General features: G+C 38.2%; 1 protein-coding gene across 1 annotated transcript in view; it reads right to left on the bottom strand.

The window, feature by feature from the left end:
* Positions 1–3048: 3048 nt before the first annotated feature.
* tll2.L (tolloid like 2 L homeolog) overlaps positions 3049–21616 on the bottom strand; it is a 102910-nt gene continuing 84342 nt past the window's right edge. Inside the window, 13 exon segments of the mRNA NM_001090908.1 lie at positions 3049–4813; positions 7929–8179; positions 8685–8898; positions 10000–10127; positions 11968–12093; positions 13732–13912; positions 14013–14173; positions 17226–17351; positions 17674–17869; positions 18491–18636; positions 18996–19112; positions 20408–20510; positions 21480–21595. Of these exon segments, the coding sequence (NP_001084377.1) occupies positions 4676–4813; positions 7929–8179; positions 8685–8898; positions 10000–10127; positions 11968–12093; positions 13732–13912; positions 14013–14173; positions 17226–17351; positions 17674–17869; positions 18491–18636; positions 18996–19112; positions 20408–20510; positions 21480–21595 (2003 nt within the window). The 3' untranslated portion in view covers positions 3049–4675.

The following is a 21616-nucleotide window of genomic DNA, read 5'->3' as shown; positions in this document are numbered from 1 at the left end:
TCTCCTATCTACCTGGATAACCAGAGACATAAGGTCATCCAGACTGGTAGATAGGGGGTAATTGACCAGGCTGTCTTTGACAGATTTGGCTAGACCGATGCGAAACTGGCTCCTTAGAGCTGCATCGTTCCAGCCAGTCTCCACCGCCCACCTACGAAACTCTGTGCAGTAAATTTCCACCTCCCGTTTACCCTGGCGTAGTTTGCGAATAGCGGAATCGGCCGAAGAGGCGCGATCCGGGTCATCGTAAAGAATGGCCATAGAGCGGAAGAAAATATCTAAAGAGAAACGGGCAGGGTCGGTGGCTGGCAATCTAAGTGCCCAGACTTGGGGGTCACCCACTAATAGGGTCATTACGAACCTGACCTTTTCCTCGTCAGAGGGAAATGAGTGGGGGAAAAAGCTGAGGTACAGCTTACAGGCTTCTTGAAAAACAAAAAACTGGGTTCTGTCCCCACCAAACTTGGCCGGAAATGCAATCTTGGGTTCCTGAGGTCTGAATACAGCACCCCTATCAGGCAGGGAACCCACTGAAGGAGTAGGAACAGAACTGGCTGGCTGCTGCGAGGGTTCCAGCTGGCGTGTTAGGTTATGAAACCCCTGGAGTAGATAGTTCTGCTTTTGCTCCTGCTCCTCCATGCGTTCCAGCAGCGTAGTTAGCAACAGCTCGGAAGAAGATGGAAGTGGAGCAGCGGCAGCAGCTTCGGTGTGATCGTCGTCCTCCTTGGCCCGTGATAATGTCACGGCCGGCACCCAACACCAGAACAAGTGCTCGAATCCTGGTTCTGAGCTAAGCTTCACCAGTGGTGTGACCACCTTTGAGCTTCGGGAGGAGCCCTCAGCCTAATCGGGTGCCACCTGGTCTTACGAGAGGTTCAAGCAAGTGTTCTGGCAGGCAATGGGGCACGGCTGGTAGCTAGAGTCTTTGGGACCGAGGATCACGGTAACAGACAAGGATAAGGCAGAAGGATCGTCAGACAGGCTGGGTCGTGGCAGGCAGAAAGCAAGGGTCGTCAGGCAGGCAAGGGTCAAAACCGGGTATCAAGCAGGAAGGGTACAAGCAGAAGAGTAGTCGGATATCAGGCACAGGTCAGGATACAGAATTCAGGATGGTCAAGGTACAGGCTGGGTCAAACACGGATAATCAGATTCAAACAGGCAAAATAGCACAAGGCTTCAGAACAGAGCACCAGAAACAAGTTCTATCACGGGCAGTTTGCTGGGAGTGGAAGTGGCCTATTTATACCCTGTTTGGACGCCAAGGTTTTCGCGCCAAAATCGACGCACACGCGTCAGGATCGACGCGCGCGCGTCCGCGTCAAAATAAAGGAAACGAGACGCGGGCGCGCGCGTCCTAAGGAGGCAAGATGGTGGAACCACGAGGCGGGCGTCCCCGCGGCCGGCGTGGCGGGCGTCCCCGCGGCCGACTTACAGCACCCCCAATCCCAGGTAAAACAGATTTCCTTACAGGAGCGATTCTCCGTCTTCCTCTTTCTTTGTGCGGCTGCGCATGCCCAGTAGAACTTAAAGCCGAACTTTAACTAAAAGGTCGGCTATTTAGTTCAACTGCATTTACGCATGCGTCTGCCCTGGGAAATTTGAAGAATGAAGGAGCCGGAAGGGGTCCCTTGAGGTCTTATTCATATATAAGTTCAATAAATATTGGTAAAACCTCTAGACATTTTGGGGGCCTGAAAAATAATATATTGTGGGGGCCCATTAATATATATATATATATATATATATATATATATATATATATATATATATATATATATATATATATATATATATATATATATATATATATATATATATATATATATATATATATATATTATGTCAGTACAGTGAACGCACTCCTCCCGGATTCAATTCTGATGATGGTGGTGCGTTGGTCAAAGTTTCATTTTACAATCCAGTAAATGGACCCGCACTCGTTCTGAATAGTGAAATAAATGTGCTTTTATTCACAGGTTCATTTCCAACGTTTCGGTCCTCTCTGGGACCTTTTTCAAGGATATATATATATATATATATATATATATATATATATATATATATATACACACACACACACACACACACAAATACAAGAGTCCTCTGCACTCAACCCATTATCAATATATTTAAGACAGAGACATTTTGTGCATACTGCTACTGAAAAATGCCTTACCCTTTAAACAAAACAGGGATTGTTTGTCCATATATTGCAATATATTTAAGCTGGCCAACTACGTCAGTCATCCCATATCTGGCCAGTCCTATGCTCAATTTTCATCTGATTCATTAAGAATTCTATTGCTTCATTATACATTTTACAAAGGGACTAAGTTTAAATGCTGCTTTCAATAGCAACTGTATTTACTAACAAAGCGCTGGACATTTTTAATAAAGCTATATTGGAAAATTGCATAGAATTATGTTCTTTCACTGGGCAAATTTTTATTTTGGAGTTGACTTGCTCATCTGTATTCTTCAGAAACAGGGTTTGTGCTACTGCCACATTACAGCAAGTATCTATGGTAACACTCAAAAAATATTAAATCAAAATTATAATAGAGATAATGAAGGAGAATACACTCACAGTTCACCTCAGTCCCAAGGTGCAAAGTCCAAAAACACTGCATCCGAAAGGATGTGAGGATCTCCAATAATAAAGAAACGAATGTAAAAAGTAGAAAAATTTATTAGGACATAAGACCTAACGCGTTTCGTGCCTATTGGGGCACTTACTCATTGTATTCTTCCACAAGTATTTTCTTTCTACCTTTTTCATGTTCTCCACGTTATATTCCTTTTCCCCTTTTGTCTTCACCTTCCCATGTTTGTTCATCCTAAGGATTTCAGTCTGTATATATAATAATAGGAGACTGTGAAAACAAAGCTGACCTGACAGAAAGCCACACTGCAACCCACCTCCACTTGTAGCCATTTATTCTACAATCTGCACTACTGCACACAGCAGCCATACTTAGATCTAGGATTCATTCAGATGATTATGTTACAGCAAATGCTACCCTCAACCAACCACCAATCAGACGCCAGTTTAACAAATGAAATAATTTTAATATCATTCAGTTAACAAAGTGGTAATGCTCTACAGAAATATAGTAGTAAAAAAAAAATGACATTAAAATGTCTTTAAAGACCAAAAAAAGTGGCACTTAGGTCTAGCTACATAGAAAAAGTTTGATACTATAAAAAATACATTTTCATTTATTTAACAGCAAGAATTTTCTACCTACAATATTTTCCGTTATTAATTACCTGACTCCATACTCACCTAAATAGCATTAGGTAGTAAAGCCAATAAATACAATAAATCCGAAATAAAAGCAAAGAGGGGGGCGGGAGGGATATTAGTCGCAACGTATTGCACAGGCTAATATCAGGCTGTTTAAAACAATATATTTACACTTGAAATGATGCAATGGCTACAAAATGTGAAAGTACAAAACATTAGGAAGCAAATTAACTGGAAAGAGTCGGTCATGCTAATCGCCCTCTACAGCACTTATTCCAAGGGGGTAGAACTCCATGAGCGTTTTTTGTCGGATCAATGCCCGTCGACAATACGCACGCGACAAGTCGCAGAGTTGCGCGCGTCAAGATATAATTGGACTGAATGAAAAGTCGGAGGAAACAACTACACGGTCCGACTGTCGGATGAAGACGCTGCTTTCTGCGTCCACATCCAACAGTCGTGTCTCGTCGGATGTAATGTAGCTGTTACCTTCATTCAGAATCTTCACGCTTGTCCCCTGCGTTTTGTCGGCGGGCGTCCATCCGACGAATAACGCTCATGGAGTTCTACTCTTAAAGGTAATACTCAAAAGGTATCAATAGATGGCAGTGTAAAAACATTAATTACATGCAAGATGGGATGTTTTGATCCTGAATATCAACATGACAGGATAAAATAGTTGCATGGGTCAAATCCAAACTTTTGGCACAGTCTGATATGAATAAAAACAAACTACAGCATTTTTGTGAGAATTTGTAATAAATTAGACGTGTCCATTAAAATGTAACCAATGGAAACACTAGGCAATTCAGGAATGTCCATGATATGGACCAGCATATAGTAGCTTCCATCTCTCCTAGCTTATTCCTGACTTTTTTTTCTTTAACATATGATTCTGCAGAACTACAAATCTCAGCTATTGCTAACAGCTGAATATTTATTAGGAATTTCAATAGCAGTTTGAGAACCACTGGTTAAAGTTCTTCAACTTTTCTATTGAGAAGGACAGGGGTTTGGCTTAAACTATAAAGATGGCCTCCTAATACTAAGAAGATAGGCAACAATAGAGGGATTGCATTTCAGAAGCAGTAATGTAATAGCCACGCTTTCAAATATATTCCTGCTAAAAGTGGGCTGGCACTGGTGGTTCTAGTCTTGGGTCACACTGCACCCTTTTGGGGAAACGGAGAGCATTATAAACGAGGTTTGGAACTTCACTGGGTCAGTCAATTGCATCTACTTCCATGTGTATATAAAGGTATTTGGTCCTTGTTATATGGGCACAAGACAAAAGCATTCTATTACATTTGGATGCAGATTCTTATGCACATTTTACAAGATTGTAAGTGAGAAAAGCGCATGGCTTTTGCCCGCCCCTCACGCTCCCACATAGTGAGACGTTTCAGCCCGATGCCGCCAGGGACACAGTTACTTCCTCCGCATGTGAAGGGCATCCTGGAATTTAGTGCTGGTGTATTGCCCATGAAATCCCTTCTTATTGATCGTGTCGTCTGTATGGAAACAGATCATAATTGAATCTCCGGCTGAATACATTTCTTCAGGTGGCTGAATCAGACAAAGAAAAGTTTATAGTCACAAACTTCTAGCAAGAATACACTTAGTAATTTACATCTAAATCTACGTAAAACTGCTCAAGCTGGAAGCCTGCTCACTAATGACTTGGATGCATGCAGCACAGAAGCCAATGTAGCATGCACCAATCATGTGAGTTCTGCAGACCTGCAGCATGTAGCTTTCTGGGTGCTCTCTGCAACAAAGTCGAATTAACATGCTACTCATTTCAGTTCTTGGTAAAAAGACAGATTAGGTTAGAGGAACGCCCTACTTTATTTCGCTTAGTGCCTCTGGTGATGCTTGGCCACAACCCTTGCCTTGTTTTCACTTTAAAGGGTGTATACCTTTAAGTTAACTTTTAGTATGTTATAGAATGGCCAATTCTAAGCAAATATTCAATTGGCCTTTATAAGGGTCGAACTAGAACACTGGGGGCCCACCAGGGCTGCAACATCAAGGGCCCTTCTTACTCCTGCAAGCCCCCCTGGGCCAGTTGATGCGCGTATGTTGGCACGCCACATGCATGCACAAACATCTTTTTCTTTGGGGGCTGCCGATTGGGGGAGCAGGTCTGGGTCGGTGTGGGCCCATCAGGCTTTTTCCTGGTGTCCCGGCAGGCTGGTCCGACCCTGGCCTTCATTATTTCTTTTTTATAGTTTTTAAAATATTTGCTGCCTTCTTCTGATTCTTTTCTGCTTTCGAATGGGGGGGTCACTGACTCCATCTAAAAAACGAATGCTCTGTAAGGCTACAAATGTATTGGTATTGCTACTTTTTATTACTCGTCTTTCTATTTAGACTCAATCCTATTCATATTCCAGTCTCTTATTCAAATCAATGCATAACTGCTAAGGTAAATTAGACCCTAGCAACCAGATTGCTAAAATTGGAGATCTGCTAAATAAAAAGCTAAATAACTCAAAAATCACAAACAATGAAAAACACTTGCAAATAGCACTTTCTACATCATACTAAAAGTTAATTTAGGTGAAGGTGAACAAGCCCTTTAACAGAGGCATTTTCATGTTATACTTAGCTAGTTGCATGCTGGATAACTACATAATCTTGTATTAAGTCCTGTTATCCAAATTTGCCAGCATCTGCTTTTTTAACACTTCACTTGCCTATCCTATTTTAATACTTTTTGAACCTATTTGTGGCAGGACTAGCACAAACATATAAACACAAGACATCCAGAAACCCGTTATCCAGAAAGCTCCAAATTATGGAAAGGCATTCTCCCATAGACTCCATTTCAGCCAAATAATCCACATTTTTAAAAACGACTTATTTTTTTTTACATATGCAACCAATAAAGAATATAGTACAAATTTAAAAACATACTAGTGGACATGAATAAAATTTGAGAGTGTGAAAATTTGAAATAGACGCTAACACCCTAATTTATGGTACTCTCAAATGTGAAAAGAGTGCACACAGGCAGCCATCTTGTGTGGTAAACGCTAGCAAGGGAAAAAGAGTATCTAATGAAATATTTATGATAAATAATTTGTGATTTCTGTTATCTACAAATCAGTTACTGTGTTTTTCAATACTAAATATTTGTTTTAATAGTTATGAATTAAAGAAGGTTTAAACTTGGAAATTATTGTAGTTATCTGTACCGGTATGTAAACGTTGAAATCCGTTATCTCTACCGTTATGTACCATTAGGGGTCTCTTTATCATGCTGTGAAAAAGTGGAGTAAAACATTACCGGTGATGTTGCACATAGCAACTAAACAGATCTTTGCTTTTGTTTTCTGTTGAAATCTAATTGCTGATTGGTTGCTCTGGGCAACATCACCAAGTAATGTTTCACTCCACTTTTTACACAGCATGATAAATAGGCGCCCTAAAATGGATGTGTTATATTAGTACAGGTATGGGATCCGTTATCTGGAAACACGATATCTTCCATAGACTCCATTTTATCAAAATGATCCAATTTTTTTAAAAATTACATACTTTTTCTCTGTAATAATAAAACAGTAGCTTGTACTTGACCCAAACTAAGATATAATTAATCCTTATTGGAAGCAAAACCAGCCTATTGGGTTTATTTAATTTTTACATGATTTTCTAGTAGACTTAAGGTATGAAGATCCAAATTACAGAAAGATCTGTTATCCAGAAAACACCAGGTCCCAAACATTCTGGATAACAGGTCCCATACCTGTATTGCATTTCACCACAGGTCATAGGTCAGTCACTGTAAAAGGTTACCGTAAAGGACAGCTATTCCTTTTCTTGCTTACTTTTTTTTTTTTAATTTATTTTATTGGCTAAATAATCATTAGCAATAATAATACAGGATATTTGTTATGCTTTGCTGTAATAAGATTGATGCATCATTTGTATTATGATGTACAAAAAAAAATATGATGTTACCAAAAAAAAAGTGAGGCAGCCAGACTAAGCCAACTAAACAGTATGCAGGACAACACAGGTATGGGACCTGAGATTTTCTGAATAATCCGTAATTTGGATCTCCATACCTTAAGTCTACTAAAAAAAAACATTTAAACATTAAATAAACTCAATAGGCTGGTTTTTGTCTTCAATAAGGATTGATTATATCTTAATTGGGATCAAGTACAAGGTACTGTTTTATTATTACAGAGAAAAATTAGATAATTTTTTTAACATTTTGAATCATTTGATTAAAATGGAGTCTATGAGACATGACCTTCCTGTAATTCAGAACTTTCTGGTTATCATACTATTACCATACTGTGACTATATCATATTTTAGGCTAAGAACGAGTTATATCCTCATTCTAGGTAGGGATGCACTGAATCCACTATTTTTTTTTACGAAAGATTCAGCCGAATACCGAACCAAATCCAAATTTGCACATGCAAATTAGGGGTGAAAAGGGGAAAACAGTTTTTACTTCCATGTTTTGTTACAGAAAGTCACACGATTTCCCTCCCGCCCCTAATTTGCATATGCAAATTAGGATTCAGTTAGGACGGGCATTAGAATTCAGCCAAATCCTATTAAAAAAGGCCGAATCCCGAACTTGAATACTGGATTCAGTGCATTCCTAATTCTAGGTCACCTTTTCTTTATTGAAATTGAACATGGAACTGCTCATCTTACCCCAGATCCACAGTATCTTCCCAACCTCGGAGCAGTGCTATCATACCCATCATACACTTCCATGTAGTCATAGCCACAGTCAGACTCTTCTTCTATTTCAAATGTCTGGAAGATTAATTCTACACCATATCCATCTTCAGCCACTATGACCCACTCACAGTTGGACTGCACTGGATAATTGTTATCCCCAAACTGAGCATGGGAATAAATATCTTTTGTCTGAATTTCTGCCTTTAAACGCCCGCCACATTCTATATGGGGGAAAAAAAACAAGTTTGTATTTCAGCTCTTTTCCATTTCTGTATCAGGATTATCATTTTATAATGTTTCTGCTCTGATAATACAGTTAAATGCTTAACTACAATTCAAATTAAACATTTATTGAAGAAATAAAAGAAAGTTTGCATTAATGACATTTGTCCACACTGGCAATTTTTTATACAGAAATGATAATAAAGGTTATTTACATATTGGAGGTAATTTAATAGATCTAGTTCCCAATAGCCATTGACTAGAGGCTTGCATTCAAACGGATGACTGCTGATTGGCTGCGACTGTGGGCTACTAGACATGGTGCATTTGCCCAGGGTCCACCAGTTTTCATCTGCTGGTCGAGGGATCATGTCTAAACCAGTAAGTGTAGACCATTTGGTCACAGTCTGAACTTCACATGTTTGAGGGTTTTTCTATCACAAATTCTTGAGGCAGTGGGGGGCCCACCACTTCAATTTTGTATTGATTGCCAAAAACATTTACCTGGGCTATACTTTGCCTGGAAACCTTTCCTTTGTACAGAAGCATCCGAATAGAAACGTAGGAACATATTGTTTGTTGAGGCAATCACAGGGCTTGGTTCCTTACTACCACAAAAGCGCCCAAGAATGGCAGCTTTACCATTAGGTCCATCATACAGTTCAAGGTGATCGTATGCACATTCCTGGTGTTGTTCTATTTCAAAATCAGTGAACACCTGTAAGGAACAAATCTTATTAATAACAAAACTATGTATATAATCAACTAGAATCAGCGCAGTTTAAAAAAAGTGCAGGAGTGAAGGGATGAAGTGTAGGTGATTAGTATAGCAACCTGTGTAACATTCCTAAAGTTGGTGGTGCCATCCAATTGTTCTGAATTCTTTGTTTATAGAGGGGAAAAACTTGTAATTAAAGTTTTCAACTTGCTTTTGCAAACAAGCAAAATGTATTTTAACGTGTGTCCAAGGCACTGATGGGTTTGATTTACTGACACAAAGAGCAAGTTTGTGCAAAGCGAAACATGCATCTATAAGTTAAGGATTGGTTATCTGGAATTCCTGGGACCTGGAGTTTTGTGGAGAAGGGTTTTTTTGCCACCAATATGGATTCATGCAGCTTATTTTGGATGAAGTAAAAGTTATTGTTTTATTATAATTATTACAGACAAAGAGTATATCATTTTAACATTTTTATTATTATATTTATATTATTTGCTTAAAATGAGCCTTCCCGTAATTCAGAGTTTGTATATTTGGTTTCTGGACATTACAATACACATAAGTAATAAGAAAGGAAAGCCGTGGAGCTATAAGCGCAGGGGCTGCATTACAAGGGACCCAAATGACCAGCAGCCAGATTACACTGGTTTATGTTTAAAGATTGGCAGAATCAGATGTAGCTGTGAGTGGGTGAGAAGTAATGAGTTAAGGCAGGGGAAAGCTGGGCTGGGCGCGGAGAAAGAGAGGGATGTGATGTTAGGGGAAGAAACCATTCACTGTAGAAACAGCCCATCCTCTTTTTTTTTTCATATTATGAAAAAATTCAAGAGTTTCTCTTCATTATGTTCTCATATTATCTATTAATAACTGGATATGGATGTTTTCCTGTGAAATTTTTTCCTCTTGAGGCATAATTGGCACTGGCGTCAGGCTGGGTTTTTTGCCTTCCTCTGGATCACAACAGTGGATATATGATGTATTTGTCACAGCAGCGGTAGGAACAGCACAGAAAATTTTAGAAGAGGGAGAAAGGAGGTTCTCTCCTGTGACTGCACAATGGGTTGATTGATACAGACACTACTACTGCTTTTTTCTTACAAGTTTGACTCTGTGACCTGCAGTTACAGATATGTCCCAGGTGCACTCTTTTCGGCTTGGGTACTTTTCCGGCCAATTTGGGCTTGAAATTGTTCCCTCTGCGTTTAGAAGCTTTTGCTCACAACCAGCTAGAGACAAAGATAAAAATAAAATTAATAAGGGCATTAAAAGAATTCAATCTTTTTAGGGGTGGTAACCTTTAAGTATGTTATTCTAAGCACCTTTTCAATTTTTATCGTTTTTTTCATTATTTGCCTTCTTTTGACTGTTTACATTTTTCAAAAGAGTGTCAATGGCCCCATCTAAAGAACAATACATTGTAAGGCTACAAATGTATTGTTACTTTTTATTACTCATAATTCTATTCAGGCCCTCTCCTATTCATATTCCAGCCTCTTATTTAAATCAATGCATGGTTGCTAAGGTAATTTGCACCCTTGCAACCTGACTGCTAAAACTGCAAACTGTAGAGTTGCTGAATAGAAAGCTTAATAACTAATAAATCACAAATGATAAAAAATTAAAACCAACTGCAAATTGTCTCAGAATATCACTCTATCACACATCATACTAAAAGTTAATTTAAAGGTGAACAACCCCTTGCAACCGGATTGTGTAATTTAGTTATTCTTCACAAACTCGTCACACGATCTTACAACATTGGGGCAAATTTACTAAAGGGCAAAGGGACTAACATGGGCAAAAATTCACCAGCGTGACGTCATTTCGGAACTTTGCCGATTTACTAACGGTTGCCGGCGTAACTTCGCCAGCAAAGGAGATAGACTCTAGCGGTACTTCGCTCCCTAACGCCTGCCGAATTTGTGCTCTGGCGAATGGACGTAACTACGCAAATTCACTAAGATGCGGATTTTACTGAACGTTACCTCTTGCGCCAGACTTGCCTTCGCCACCTCAGACCAGGCGCAATGCAATAGAGTAGATAGGACTGGCTCAAAAAATAGTTGAAAAACGTTGGCGACTTTTCATTTTTCAGGGTGATAGGCTACAAAAGATTTTTTCTGGGGTACCCCGCTTCCCCCCCAACATTAACATATAGCACATAAACTATACAGTGGGATCATGTGTAGGGCAATAAAACAACTTTATTTTATTTCATTAAGGTTTCCTGGGCTTGTGTAATGTAATGTATTGGCTGCAACATATACGTCCATTCAACTTTAACTTCCCGCCGTATGCAAATTAGCCAACACTAGCGCGAATTTGCTTCGCTTCCGCAGTAATGCTAGCGCTACTTCGCCAGCGTTCGGATTTTAGTGATTAGCGTTGTCCTGGTGAATTTAGTGTTGCAATGTGAGCGAAGCGGTCGCTGGCAAATTTTTGCCCCATAGACTCAATATCATGCAATGTATGCAAACTACTGTTTGATATATCAAGAAAATCTGTATACAAATCTGCACAGTATAACAAGAATATGATGAATATAAATAGAAAATTCAATAAAAATTATTGATACAAAAAAAAGTAGATGAAGCTTGAATCAATGTCCTGGGAGTGCCCAATTCCCAGAATAGACAGAATATGGATAAAAATAGCTGGTGTAAAAGTGAGTTAATAAAAAAAAACATGGAGAAAAGAGCCGCTGAATGAAAGGAACAGTAGCAGTTACATTGCAAAAATGTTTTAAAGAAGTGCATGGAGAAGCAGCCTGTGCCTCTGAAAACACATATTTACTTTACAAAAATCACATTGACATTACAATTCTGAGTAAAATTAGAGTGAGAGAATGTGTTCAAGTTGTCAGGTCAACTTAATCACAAGCCTGGCAGGGGCAGGATTAAAAATAATGTAGCAGGTCCTGAGTAAACATAATATTTACTCTGTGAAATATATCAAGCACATCCAAAAACGAGAAAACAAAAATGCTTCCACAGTTTGGTTCAAGCGAAAGGTAATAGATATTGCCAACATAAATACATTCTTCTGATGTTCACTCGCTGTACTTACCCTCTTTACAGTCATGTCCATTTTCATGAAGTATAAACCCATTTTTACACTGGCATATATAGCTGCCAAAAGTGTTAACACAATCATGCTGGCATCCTCCGTTATCTTTGGAGCATTCATCCTTATCTGAAAAGGAAACGGTATCAGAAACTAGTTTCTCCATGCCAACCTAAAATGGTGTTATAAACTGAAACACGTCTGCTCTCGGTACTAGCTAGGCCCTGGGGAACAATACCTGCATAAAAGGCATAACTAATTCTGTAAATTCATTTCTAAAGTTTGAAAAAGGTGGTAGCACAATAGTGATGTGCGGGCCTGCCCGATACCTGCGGGTTTGGCCATACCTTGCACCCCATTTGGAGGTGGCAGGCAGGTCTGGGTTGATCTCTTCTTCCTGCTCTCCCCAGCCGCCACCTTACACTGCCAGCTTCCAGTTTTTTAGCCATGTGCCTGCTTGCTCCACCCTTTTTGTGAGGTCATCAGAGGGCGGGTCTATAAAAGGAACCCGGAAGTCGAGCTCAGGTGGAGGGAATACGGGTTTTACCCGACCTGCACATCACTATAGCACAAGGGTTCACATCATTCATCATTTATGTGTTTTCTTTTATTTATATATAAATCAAATATTTTAGCAGTACACTTCTAATTAAGGAATGGGATTAGGATTTAATCATGTATATCTGCATTAATCTTAAAACTTTATTCTCAGTACCCATTATGGCAGTATTTTTTTTTATTACTGCACATGACTAAATAACTCATTTACAGTACCTAAGTACCATTTATATTTACCTCTTATTTATATATTAACCTTCTCTATTAAAAACAAGTATAGGTATATAATTCGTTATCCGGAACCTGTAATCCAGACAGTTTCAAAAAATCAAATAATTCACATTTTTAAAAATGATTTCCTTTTTCTCTGTAATAATAAATCAGTAGCTTGTAATTGATCCCAACTAAGATATAATTAATCTTTATTGGAGACAAAACAATCCTACTGAGTTTATTTAATGTTTAAACAATGTTTAAGTAGACTTGAAGGAGAAGGAAAGGATAAAACTAAGTAAGTTTTATTGGAAAGGTCTACAGTATATAAATACACTAGTAAACCCTCAAAGTAATGCTGCTTTAAGTCCTCTGTCACAAGTAACATCACATTTCTTTCCTTCTATTTTATATACATGGGCTTCTGTAATACTCTTCCTTCTTTCAGCTTAAACCTCCATGGCTCAGGCTTAAAGGAGAAGGAAAGTCGTCTTGCACTTGGGGTGCCAAATGTTAGACACCCCCAAGTGATTGTATCGACTTATCTGAAACCCTGGGCTGGTGCTCCTATCAGCAGAAAACTGCACCGGCCCGGGGTTCTTCCAGTGAGCACCATGGAGCGATCCTCTTCCATCCTCCTCTTCCTTCGCACGGCTGCGCATGCACAGTAGAACTTAAAGCCAAACTTTAAGTAAAAAGTCAGCTATTTCGTTCTACTTCGCATGTCTGCCCCGGGAAATTTGAAGAAGAATCCGGAAGAGAAGCGTTCCACGATGCTCACTGGTATAACCACCGCCGTAGCACTGTTCTGCTGATAGGGGCACCGGCCCGGGGTTTCAGGTAAGTAAATAAAATCACTTGGGGTGCCTAAGTCCTTCTTGGGAAAACACCCAGGTCCTGAGCATTCTGGATAACCGGTCCCATACCTGTATATTAAAAAAAAAAATCCACTACAGACATTTTGCAAATGTGTTGTCTTTGGAAACATTCACATACCAGAGAAAAAGTTAGCCTTGAATCCTTTTTTGGATACAGTGTTGTCTGATTTGAACTCAATTCTGACTGTGTTGCCCTGAGAAGTGATCACTTCAGGTTTTTCAGGCCCACAGAACTTCCCATGAAGTTTGGATTCCGAAGACAGTCCACTGCGAATCTCCAAATAGTCGTACTTACACACCTAAAGGACAATCTTAAAGGTTAACACACTGGGTACAGAGTTCTTCTGTGAAAAAAAAAGAAAAAGCATCAAAGGATACAACTGCAATGCTATCACTTACATCGTTGCCTTCAAGCTCGAAAACTTCAAATTGCAGAGATATTCTGTATTGTGCTGGAGCTACCACTTGCCAAACACAGTTTTTATTTGTTGGATACTCCTTTGGCCATCCAGGACTTGTTATAGTACCATTCAGTTGTGTAATAAAACCTCCACATGCGGCTAGGGGATAAAAAAAAAATCTCATCTAAAGCATACATGTAATTAGACATTCAGGATACTGCTGAATTTGCAGAGTACTGGAACACTGATCTTATGCAACATTTAATACAACCAAAACTATTGCAACATGTACTGAAAGGATCACCAGCAAAGATGTAAACAAGTTATTGCAGCAATGGGGCAAAAAAGATGCTACGGGGCAGATTTATCAAGGGTCGAATTGAAAATTTCAAATTTTTTTATAGTCAAAACTGTCAAATTCAACTAGGGAGTTATTCAAATTCAAAAGAGTTTTTTTAAAAAAATTCGAATTTGATTTTCGAGATTTATCATACTCTGGCCCTTTAAGAACTCAAATTTGACTGTTCGACACCTAAAAACTACTGAATTGCCATTTAAGTCAATGGGAGAGGTCCAGGGATCAATTTGGAGTCTTCGTAGAAAAAAAGTCTAATCAAGTTTTTAGAATTCGAGTGTTTCAGGTCGATTCTATTCATACGAGTTTAAAAAATTTGATTTATTTAATACATCTCAATTGGTTGAATTTCGTATTCGTGGGAGTTTTTAAAAATTCGACCTTTAATAAATGTGCCGCCCAGTGTGCTACAATCCTGTGTCTTCACAAATTCTGTTAAAATGTGTATAACTGATGCCAGAGAGACAACAGTAAAGTGATACTGATGCTAAAAAACTATATTTTTAAAAATATGAATGTACATTAAGGGGCCGATTCACTAAATTCGAGTGAAGGATTCAAAGTAAAAAAACTTCGAATTTTTGTGCTCCTCGACTATCGAATTGGCGTAAATTCGCCTGAGTAGAATGATTCGAATAGATCGAGCGCAAAAACGCTGCGACTATTCGCCATTCGATAGTCGAAGTACTGGATCGAGCGCAAAAACGCTGCGACTATTCGCCCATTCGATAGTCGAAGTACTGTCTCTTTTAAAAATACTTCGACTGCCTACTTCGCCACCTAAAACCTACCGAATTGCTTTAAAAGCCTATGGGAAAGTCCCATAGGCTTGTTTTCCAAGTTTTTGATCGAATAAAAAGGCATTCGATCGAATGAAAATCCTTCGAGCGAATATTCGATCGAGCGCCTATTCGCCTGGCGAATATTCGCCAATTCGACTATTCGCCAGCGCGTAAATTCGCCCGAATTGTCTATTCGATTCTATTCCCCAGTCGAATTTCGAGGGATTTAACCCCTCGAAATTCGACCCTTGATGAATTTGCCCCTAAAAGTTACCTATAGGTCATGTTGCTCGTTTTTTGCTGAGAGGTCTGTTTTAGTAAATTATTTTTAGTTGATGTTCTTAAACCTGACTGTTTTGCCAACCTGAGTGTCGCATCTCAGCTTGTCAGTTAAAGTTTCTAATGCTAACAGACTCCTACTGCACAAATATGGCAGCCTCCTCATAGACAAGCACGGGGAGTCAGATAGGTAATGTCAAAGCATTGTGCAAAACTTTATGGCAAAATTATAAGTAGCAAACGAAGCCAATATTATCAGTGTCGGACTGGCCCGGCGGGACACCGGGAAAATACCCGGTGGGCCCCGACCCTCATGGGCCCCCGCTGGGCCAGAAACCCTCTCTAAATATTTATATTTAAAAAAAATAAATAAAAATTATCGGCGCTGAGCAGCGCCGCCTGCGCATGCGCGCCAAGCGGCGCTGTTGCGCATGCGCACCGAGCGGCTTCCTTGCTCGTCCCCGGCGCGTCACAGTGGGGGGACGGGTGGCCGGAGGGGGCCCTCGGCAACAGTCCCAGTGGGCCCCGGTCCCCCCAGTCCGACCCTGAATATTATGATGTAACAATGGTTTAATTTCTGGTGTCAGTATCCCTTTAAGGCAAATGGTGGACTTAAGAAAATTTTAATGTCATTAGATACTAAAAAACATTGGTTAATCTTTATTATTGTAAAAAAAACAACTTACATTTGAAAATAAATATGCATTAACTTTGCATAAATAATGAAAACTCTTGTTTTATGTTAATAACATATGAAAAGGCATATAAAACTGAGTTTTGTCATCCTAGGGGAAATAAATAGACTTGGGATGGTAAGATTAAAGTATAACAGAACATAAAAAACTAAAAAATTACTGTTAATTTAATTTTTTAAATCACACAACTAAAAACAGTTGCCTGCTTATATGCACGCAAAGTTTAATCAGTAGGATTTGGCTGGTGGATATTGAGGGGCAGATTTATCAAGGGTCAACGTGAATTCGAGGGAATTTTCAGAGTAAAAAAATTCGAAATTCAAAGTAATTTTTTGGATACTACGACCATCGAATAGTATACTACGACTTCGACTCGAAGTAAAAAACTTTGAATATTCGACCATTCGATAATCGAAGTACTGTCTCTTTAAAAAAACTTTGACTTCAATACTTCGCCAAATTAAGGATAAGGCCACACGAGGAGATCCGTGGAGATTTTGTCGCCTGGTGAATAATCGCCTCGTCTTTTGAGCGACTATCTCCCTGAACTGCCTCAGCGTTTTTCCCCATAGGCTACAATTAAAAGTGGCCTGCGCTAATGCACACGCGGCAATGCATTTTCTATAGTTGCCCGAAGTTGCCTCACTGAGGCAACCTGCCGAAGTGGTATCTTAGCCTATGGGGACCTTCTAGAGCATTTTTCTAAGTTTTTTGAAGTCGAAGTAAAATCGTTCGATTCGAAGGATTTAATCGTTCGATCGAACGATTTTACTTCGACCGTGGAATACCCAAATTCGATGAAAAAAGTTCGAATTCGATATTCGAATTCAAAGTATTTTAATTCGATAGTCGAATTTCTAAGTATTTTTTACTTCGAAATTCGACCCTTGATAAATCTGCCCCTTAGTACATCAATACATATTCCAAAAGATTGTTTATACTTTATTACCATGTTTATTACAGGAAGAGATAAAACAATATATAGTATATAAAGCAGATAAAACGAGGCTCAGACAAACCCTTTAGACAAACTAAAACATGTCTGAGGGTTTACTGCACCCATTATAATTAACTTTTACTTTTATATTCAGTCCACCTACCTTCACAACTTTTTTTATCTGCAGTCAACTCAAATCCAGGTTCACAGACACATTTGTAGCTCCCCAAAGTGTTAACGCAGCGCTGGGAACATCCCCCGTTATCAGGCCTGGAACATTCATCCATCTCTTTTCAGAAACAAAGGGTCGGCAGTATTGAATCCAGTAATGAGTATAAGATCAATATGGTATAATTAAATTTTACATGTTTTGTTAAATTGTCCAAATGTGAAATATTTAACGTGTAATAAAATGTGAATTAAACAAAAAAAAAAGCACACCATAATAATTTAAAAATCTAGAAATGGAGATTTTATCATTTCATAATTATTAAATTTTCAGTCTTCAAATCATCAGACAAATTATAAACAAAATGACTGATTTCTAATTAGGCAACAAAATATTATCAACATATTATTTCTTCACTACAATATATTTAGATTTGAGCTACCTTTAAAGAAATTGGCAGAAAATCCAGCTTTATTTATTGATCCGTCGGAAGCAAATTTTATCCATAGTTTATTTGAGGTAGATTTAATATCTTCTGGCTTCTCATAGCCACAAAAGCGGCCAATTAGAGCATGATCTTCTGAAAAGCCATCACGCACTTCTAGGTAGTCATATGCACAGTTGTCGTGTCTTTCAATCTGTGTTGAATAGAAATCAGTTGAGGGATACAGGAGTAAGAGGTAAAATATTCATTTAAGCAAGGGTTTAAAAAAAATAGTCCGTGGAAACCAAGAGAGCTGCAAAGCAGGAAGTAGTGTTCTGACTGTTATGTTAAGACATCCAGTCACTCCAGCCTTTATACATTACATTTTTGGCTAAGTATATTAGAAACATTTTTTTTATTTTGCACAGCCTATTTACCCAATTTTTATTTTTTTTTACTGAACAATTCCTTTAAAAATTGTCTACTGCATCTATTAGGAATGCCTAATTGTTTTAAATCTAAAAAAGCCAAATCCAGTAACATGTTTTCCAGTATATGAATAGGATAACTTTTGGTGACTTATAATACTTTAAACCTAAAATATGCAACAGGTTTCCAGAGTAAAAATACAAGGGGGGGGTTGTGGGAGCACTCCAGGCTAAAAAAAACTAAGTTTAAATACAATGGAAGTGCAACTGATTTATCCTATTAATCAATGCACATTCCCTGGTCCCCTGTCTCACATGTCATTCAGTATATATGCAAGTCCATGTGTGTATAAAAACCAGAGAAGCCTATGTATTTTTTTAGTTTTTGTATTTTCAAAGGTTCTTACCTCAAAAGCTTGGAAGGACAGGCCCACTAAAAATCCCTCTGAAACAGTAATTTTCCAGATACACTCCTTGGCTGGCCTGTAATCATCTGGGTAATTGGGAGACTGTATCTGTCCAGAGTCTTTTTTGATGTCTCCTCCGCATATAGCTCAATACAAAGGGGCAAAATTAAATTTCTGTTACTTTAGTTTAGAGAAAGATCCATTACTGCCCAAACACCTTAAAACACAGTTTAAAACACACCAGTTCAGACATCCTTACTTATATATGCAAATGTATCTATGGGCAAATGCCATTTAAAAAAAAATATATATATTATATATATATATATATATATATATATATATAGTGATGCCAATATAAGATAACCTATAAGATATTGCAGGTTGTCCAGATTATAAGCACTAAATCAGAAAATTAAACCACACCCACAGGAACTATATATTTGGAATAATTTATTGTAATGTTTACACAATAGGAATGTTTGAACTATAGGAATTGTGGTACCTTCATATGCTGCAAAAAAGCCTTTTCCAAGGATATTGCTGCTGCTTCGGAACTCTATCCATAGTTTGCTGTCACTAGATATTATTGGATCAGGAAGCTTGTCACCACACAATCTGCCTAGAACAATGATCAACCGTTTATTTAGGAAATCAGACATTTAGGGGCAGATTTATCAAGGGTCGAAGTGAATCGTTCGAATATTTGACCATTCCATAATCGAAGTACTGTCTCTTTTAAAAAACTTCGACTTCAATAATTCTAGAGCAGTGTTCTAAAGTCCAAGAAAAATTGTTCGATCGATGGATGAAATCGACTTTACTTCAACCGCAAAGACCACTAGAAAATCATGTAAATGTTAAATAAAGCCAATAGGCTGGTTTTGCTTCCAATAAGGATTAATTATATCTTTGTCTGGATCAAGTACAAGCTACTGTTTTATTATTACAGAGAAAAAGGAAAGCATTTTTAAAAATTTGGATAAAATGGAGTCTAACGGGTTTTGGGATAACGGATCCCATACCTGTATTTAATAATCTTTATAGCATCAGTATATTAAATGATATGCTCCTATGTTAGAAGCAACAATAATAATCTAACTTTTGCTACATAAAAGATTTACGTAATTTCCACCATGCCCATGACTAGTGAACATATATTTCTTCAGTATATTCCCTCTATTCTTGAATCAACCCCCACAACAATACTGTTCAGGAAAAATGATAGCTGTTGTTTGGTCCCTCTAGTGAACCCACAATTGATCACACTCCCTTCATCATCCTATAATAATGGCAACATTAATACACATATATGATGTCAATCATTTTGCATTTACAACTTAGTAAAAACCTCGCTTTCATTTAAATAGTGCAACCACTTAAAAAGGGGATAATATATCCTACTAAATAATGTAAAATTGCTCTCCCGAGCACTTTTGCAATTTACATTAACATTTTTTGTTTTGTTTTTAATATTTCATAAAAAACAATTTCAATATTTTTTGTTGTTTATATTGTAAATTTGCTCTATTTGATCACTAAGCCAATGTAATAAGGGGGAAGTTTGTTCTACTGGTGCTTATGAAGACTCCCCTCTTTACGAGAAATTGGAAAATGACACATGGAGCAAGAAACGCTAAAAGAAGAAATTCTGGGAGGAAAGGGAAAAACATCACTGTTTCTTTCAGGCAACTAAACAATTTCTCAATATGGAAAAAAAAACCCAGTTTAGAGGCTCCATTGGACTTAATTTGAGCTAAAGGTTTATCTTGATAGACTGGTATATTTCTTTCTGCAGGCAGCTTCATTACCAAGAAGTGAAAGCATAACCCTTTGTGGATGTGTAACTGAACATTTCTTAGTATATGTAAATTTATACATTAAGAGACAGAAAGGCTCTTGTTTTCAGATATTTACCTAGCAAGGCTGCCTTTCTCCAGTAACCATCTCGGATTTCAATGTAATCATACCAGCATAGTCGACTTTTAAACAGGTCCATTGTGGTGAAATTTAATATGATCTAAACAAGAGACACAATCTTGAGAGTTTATCAAATTTATGCCCCAAACCCTGAAAATCATATGTCCTTTATACAATACAGGTAAACTGCTTCATGGATTCATTACTGTCATTTCTATATCTTAGGTTTCTTTCATGGGAGCTTTTACCTAGCTGAGGATTCAACAAACTAACATCACTGGGCAAATTTATACCTGGGCAGTAACCCATGGCAACCAATCAGATGATTGCTTTCACTGTTCAACCTGAAGCTGACTGAAAAAAGCTAATCACTGATTGGTCGCTATGGGTTACTGCCTAGGTGCAAATTTGCCCAGTGTTTATAAATGAGCCCCAGTGAGTTCAGCAAAACTTAAAACAAAATGATGAAGAAATGTATGATAAAAAGAGCAGTATGAGTGATTCCCCCCTTCAAATTCTTGCATAATTATTTTAAACCAATGGCTGGAGCACTGGCGGAAGGGAGTACTCAGCCTTAAAGCCAGTGAGATTAGAATCTATTTGGCCTCCTAGAAACACATGACAGCTCAGCTAGAAAATCAGTTAGGATGGGGACTTGGGTGATAACATGTTTGAAATCGTAACTATGAGAGGGATATTTAATATATAGGAGACAAACATATTTTTTTCCAAAAAAAAGCTGCAATATTTCACGTTTGTATGTTACTTTGGTGCTATTAATGTTGATCTCCACTCCTAAACAACTATAGTACCTAATTCAGATGACCTCTGATATCCTTAAAATGTATGAAAAATCTTCCTTATCCAGCCCTAGGCGAAGTCTGCCCTAGTGCAATAACACTAAGCAACCAATTAGAATATTGCTTTGGTTAATTTACTGAAAACATAATAATGCAAACCAATGTGACTGGCTTATTGCACTGGATCAAACTTGTTCAGGGTAAATGAGATCTAGTGATTTTTAAGCATGATTAGTAAAATGAACGGCAGGTGCAACAAGAGATGGTACCTTCTCTCCTGGGGTGACAGATATTCTCCAGATGCAGTGTGTGTAAGATGGATAACCACTTGGATAACCAGGAGCAGAAAAATTCCCACTTGAGTCTTGTAAAGTCTCCCCGCATGCTAAAACATCAGAAAGAACAG

Source organism: Xenopus laevis, chromosome 7L (assembly GCF_017654675.1).
Source record: "Xenopus laevis strain J_2021 chromosome 7L, Xenopus_laevis_v10.1, whole genome shotgun sequence".
NCBI classification, from domain to species: Eukaryota; Metazoa; Chordata; class Amphibia; order Anura; family Pipidae; genus Xenopus; species Xenopus laevis.
Note: the sequence above shows the minus strand (reverse complement) of the source record. Positions and strands in the feature narration are given on the sequence as shown.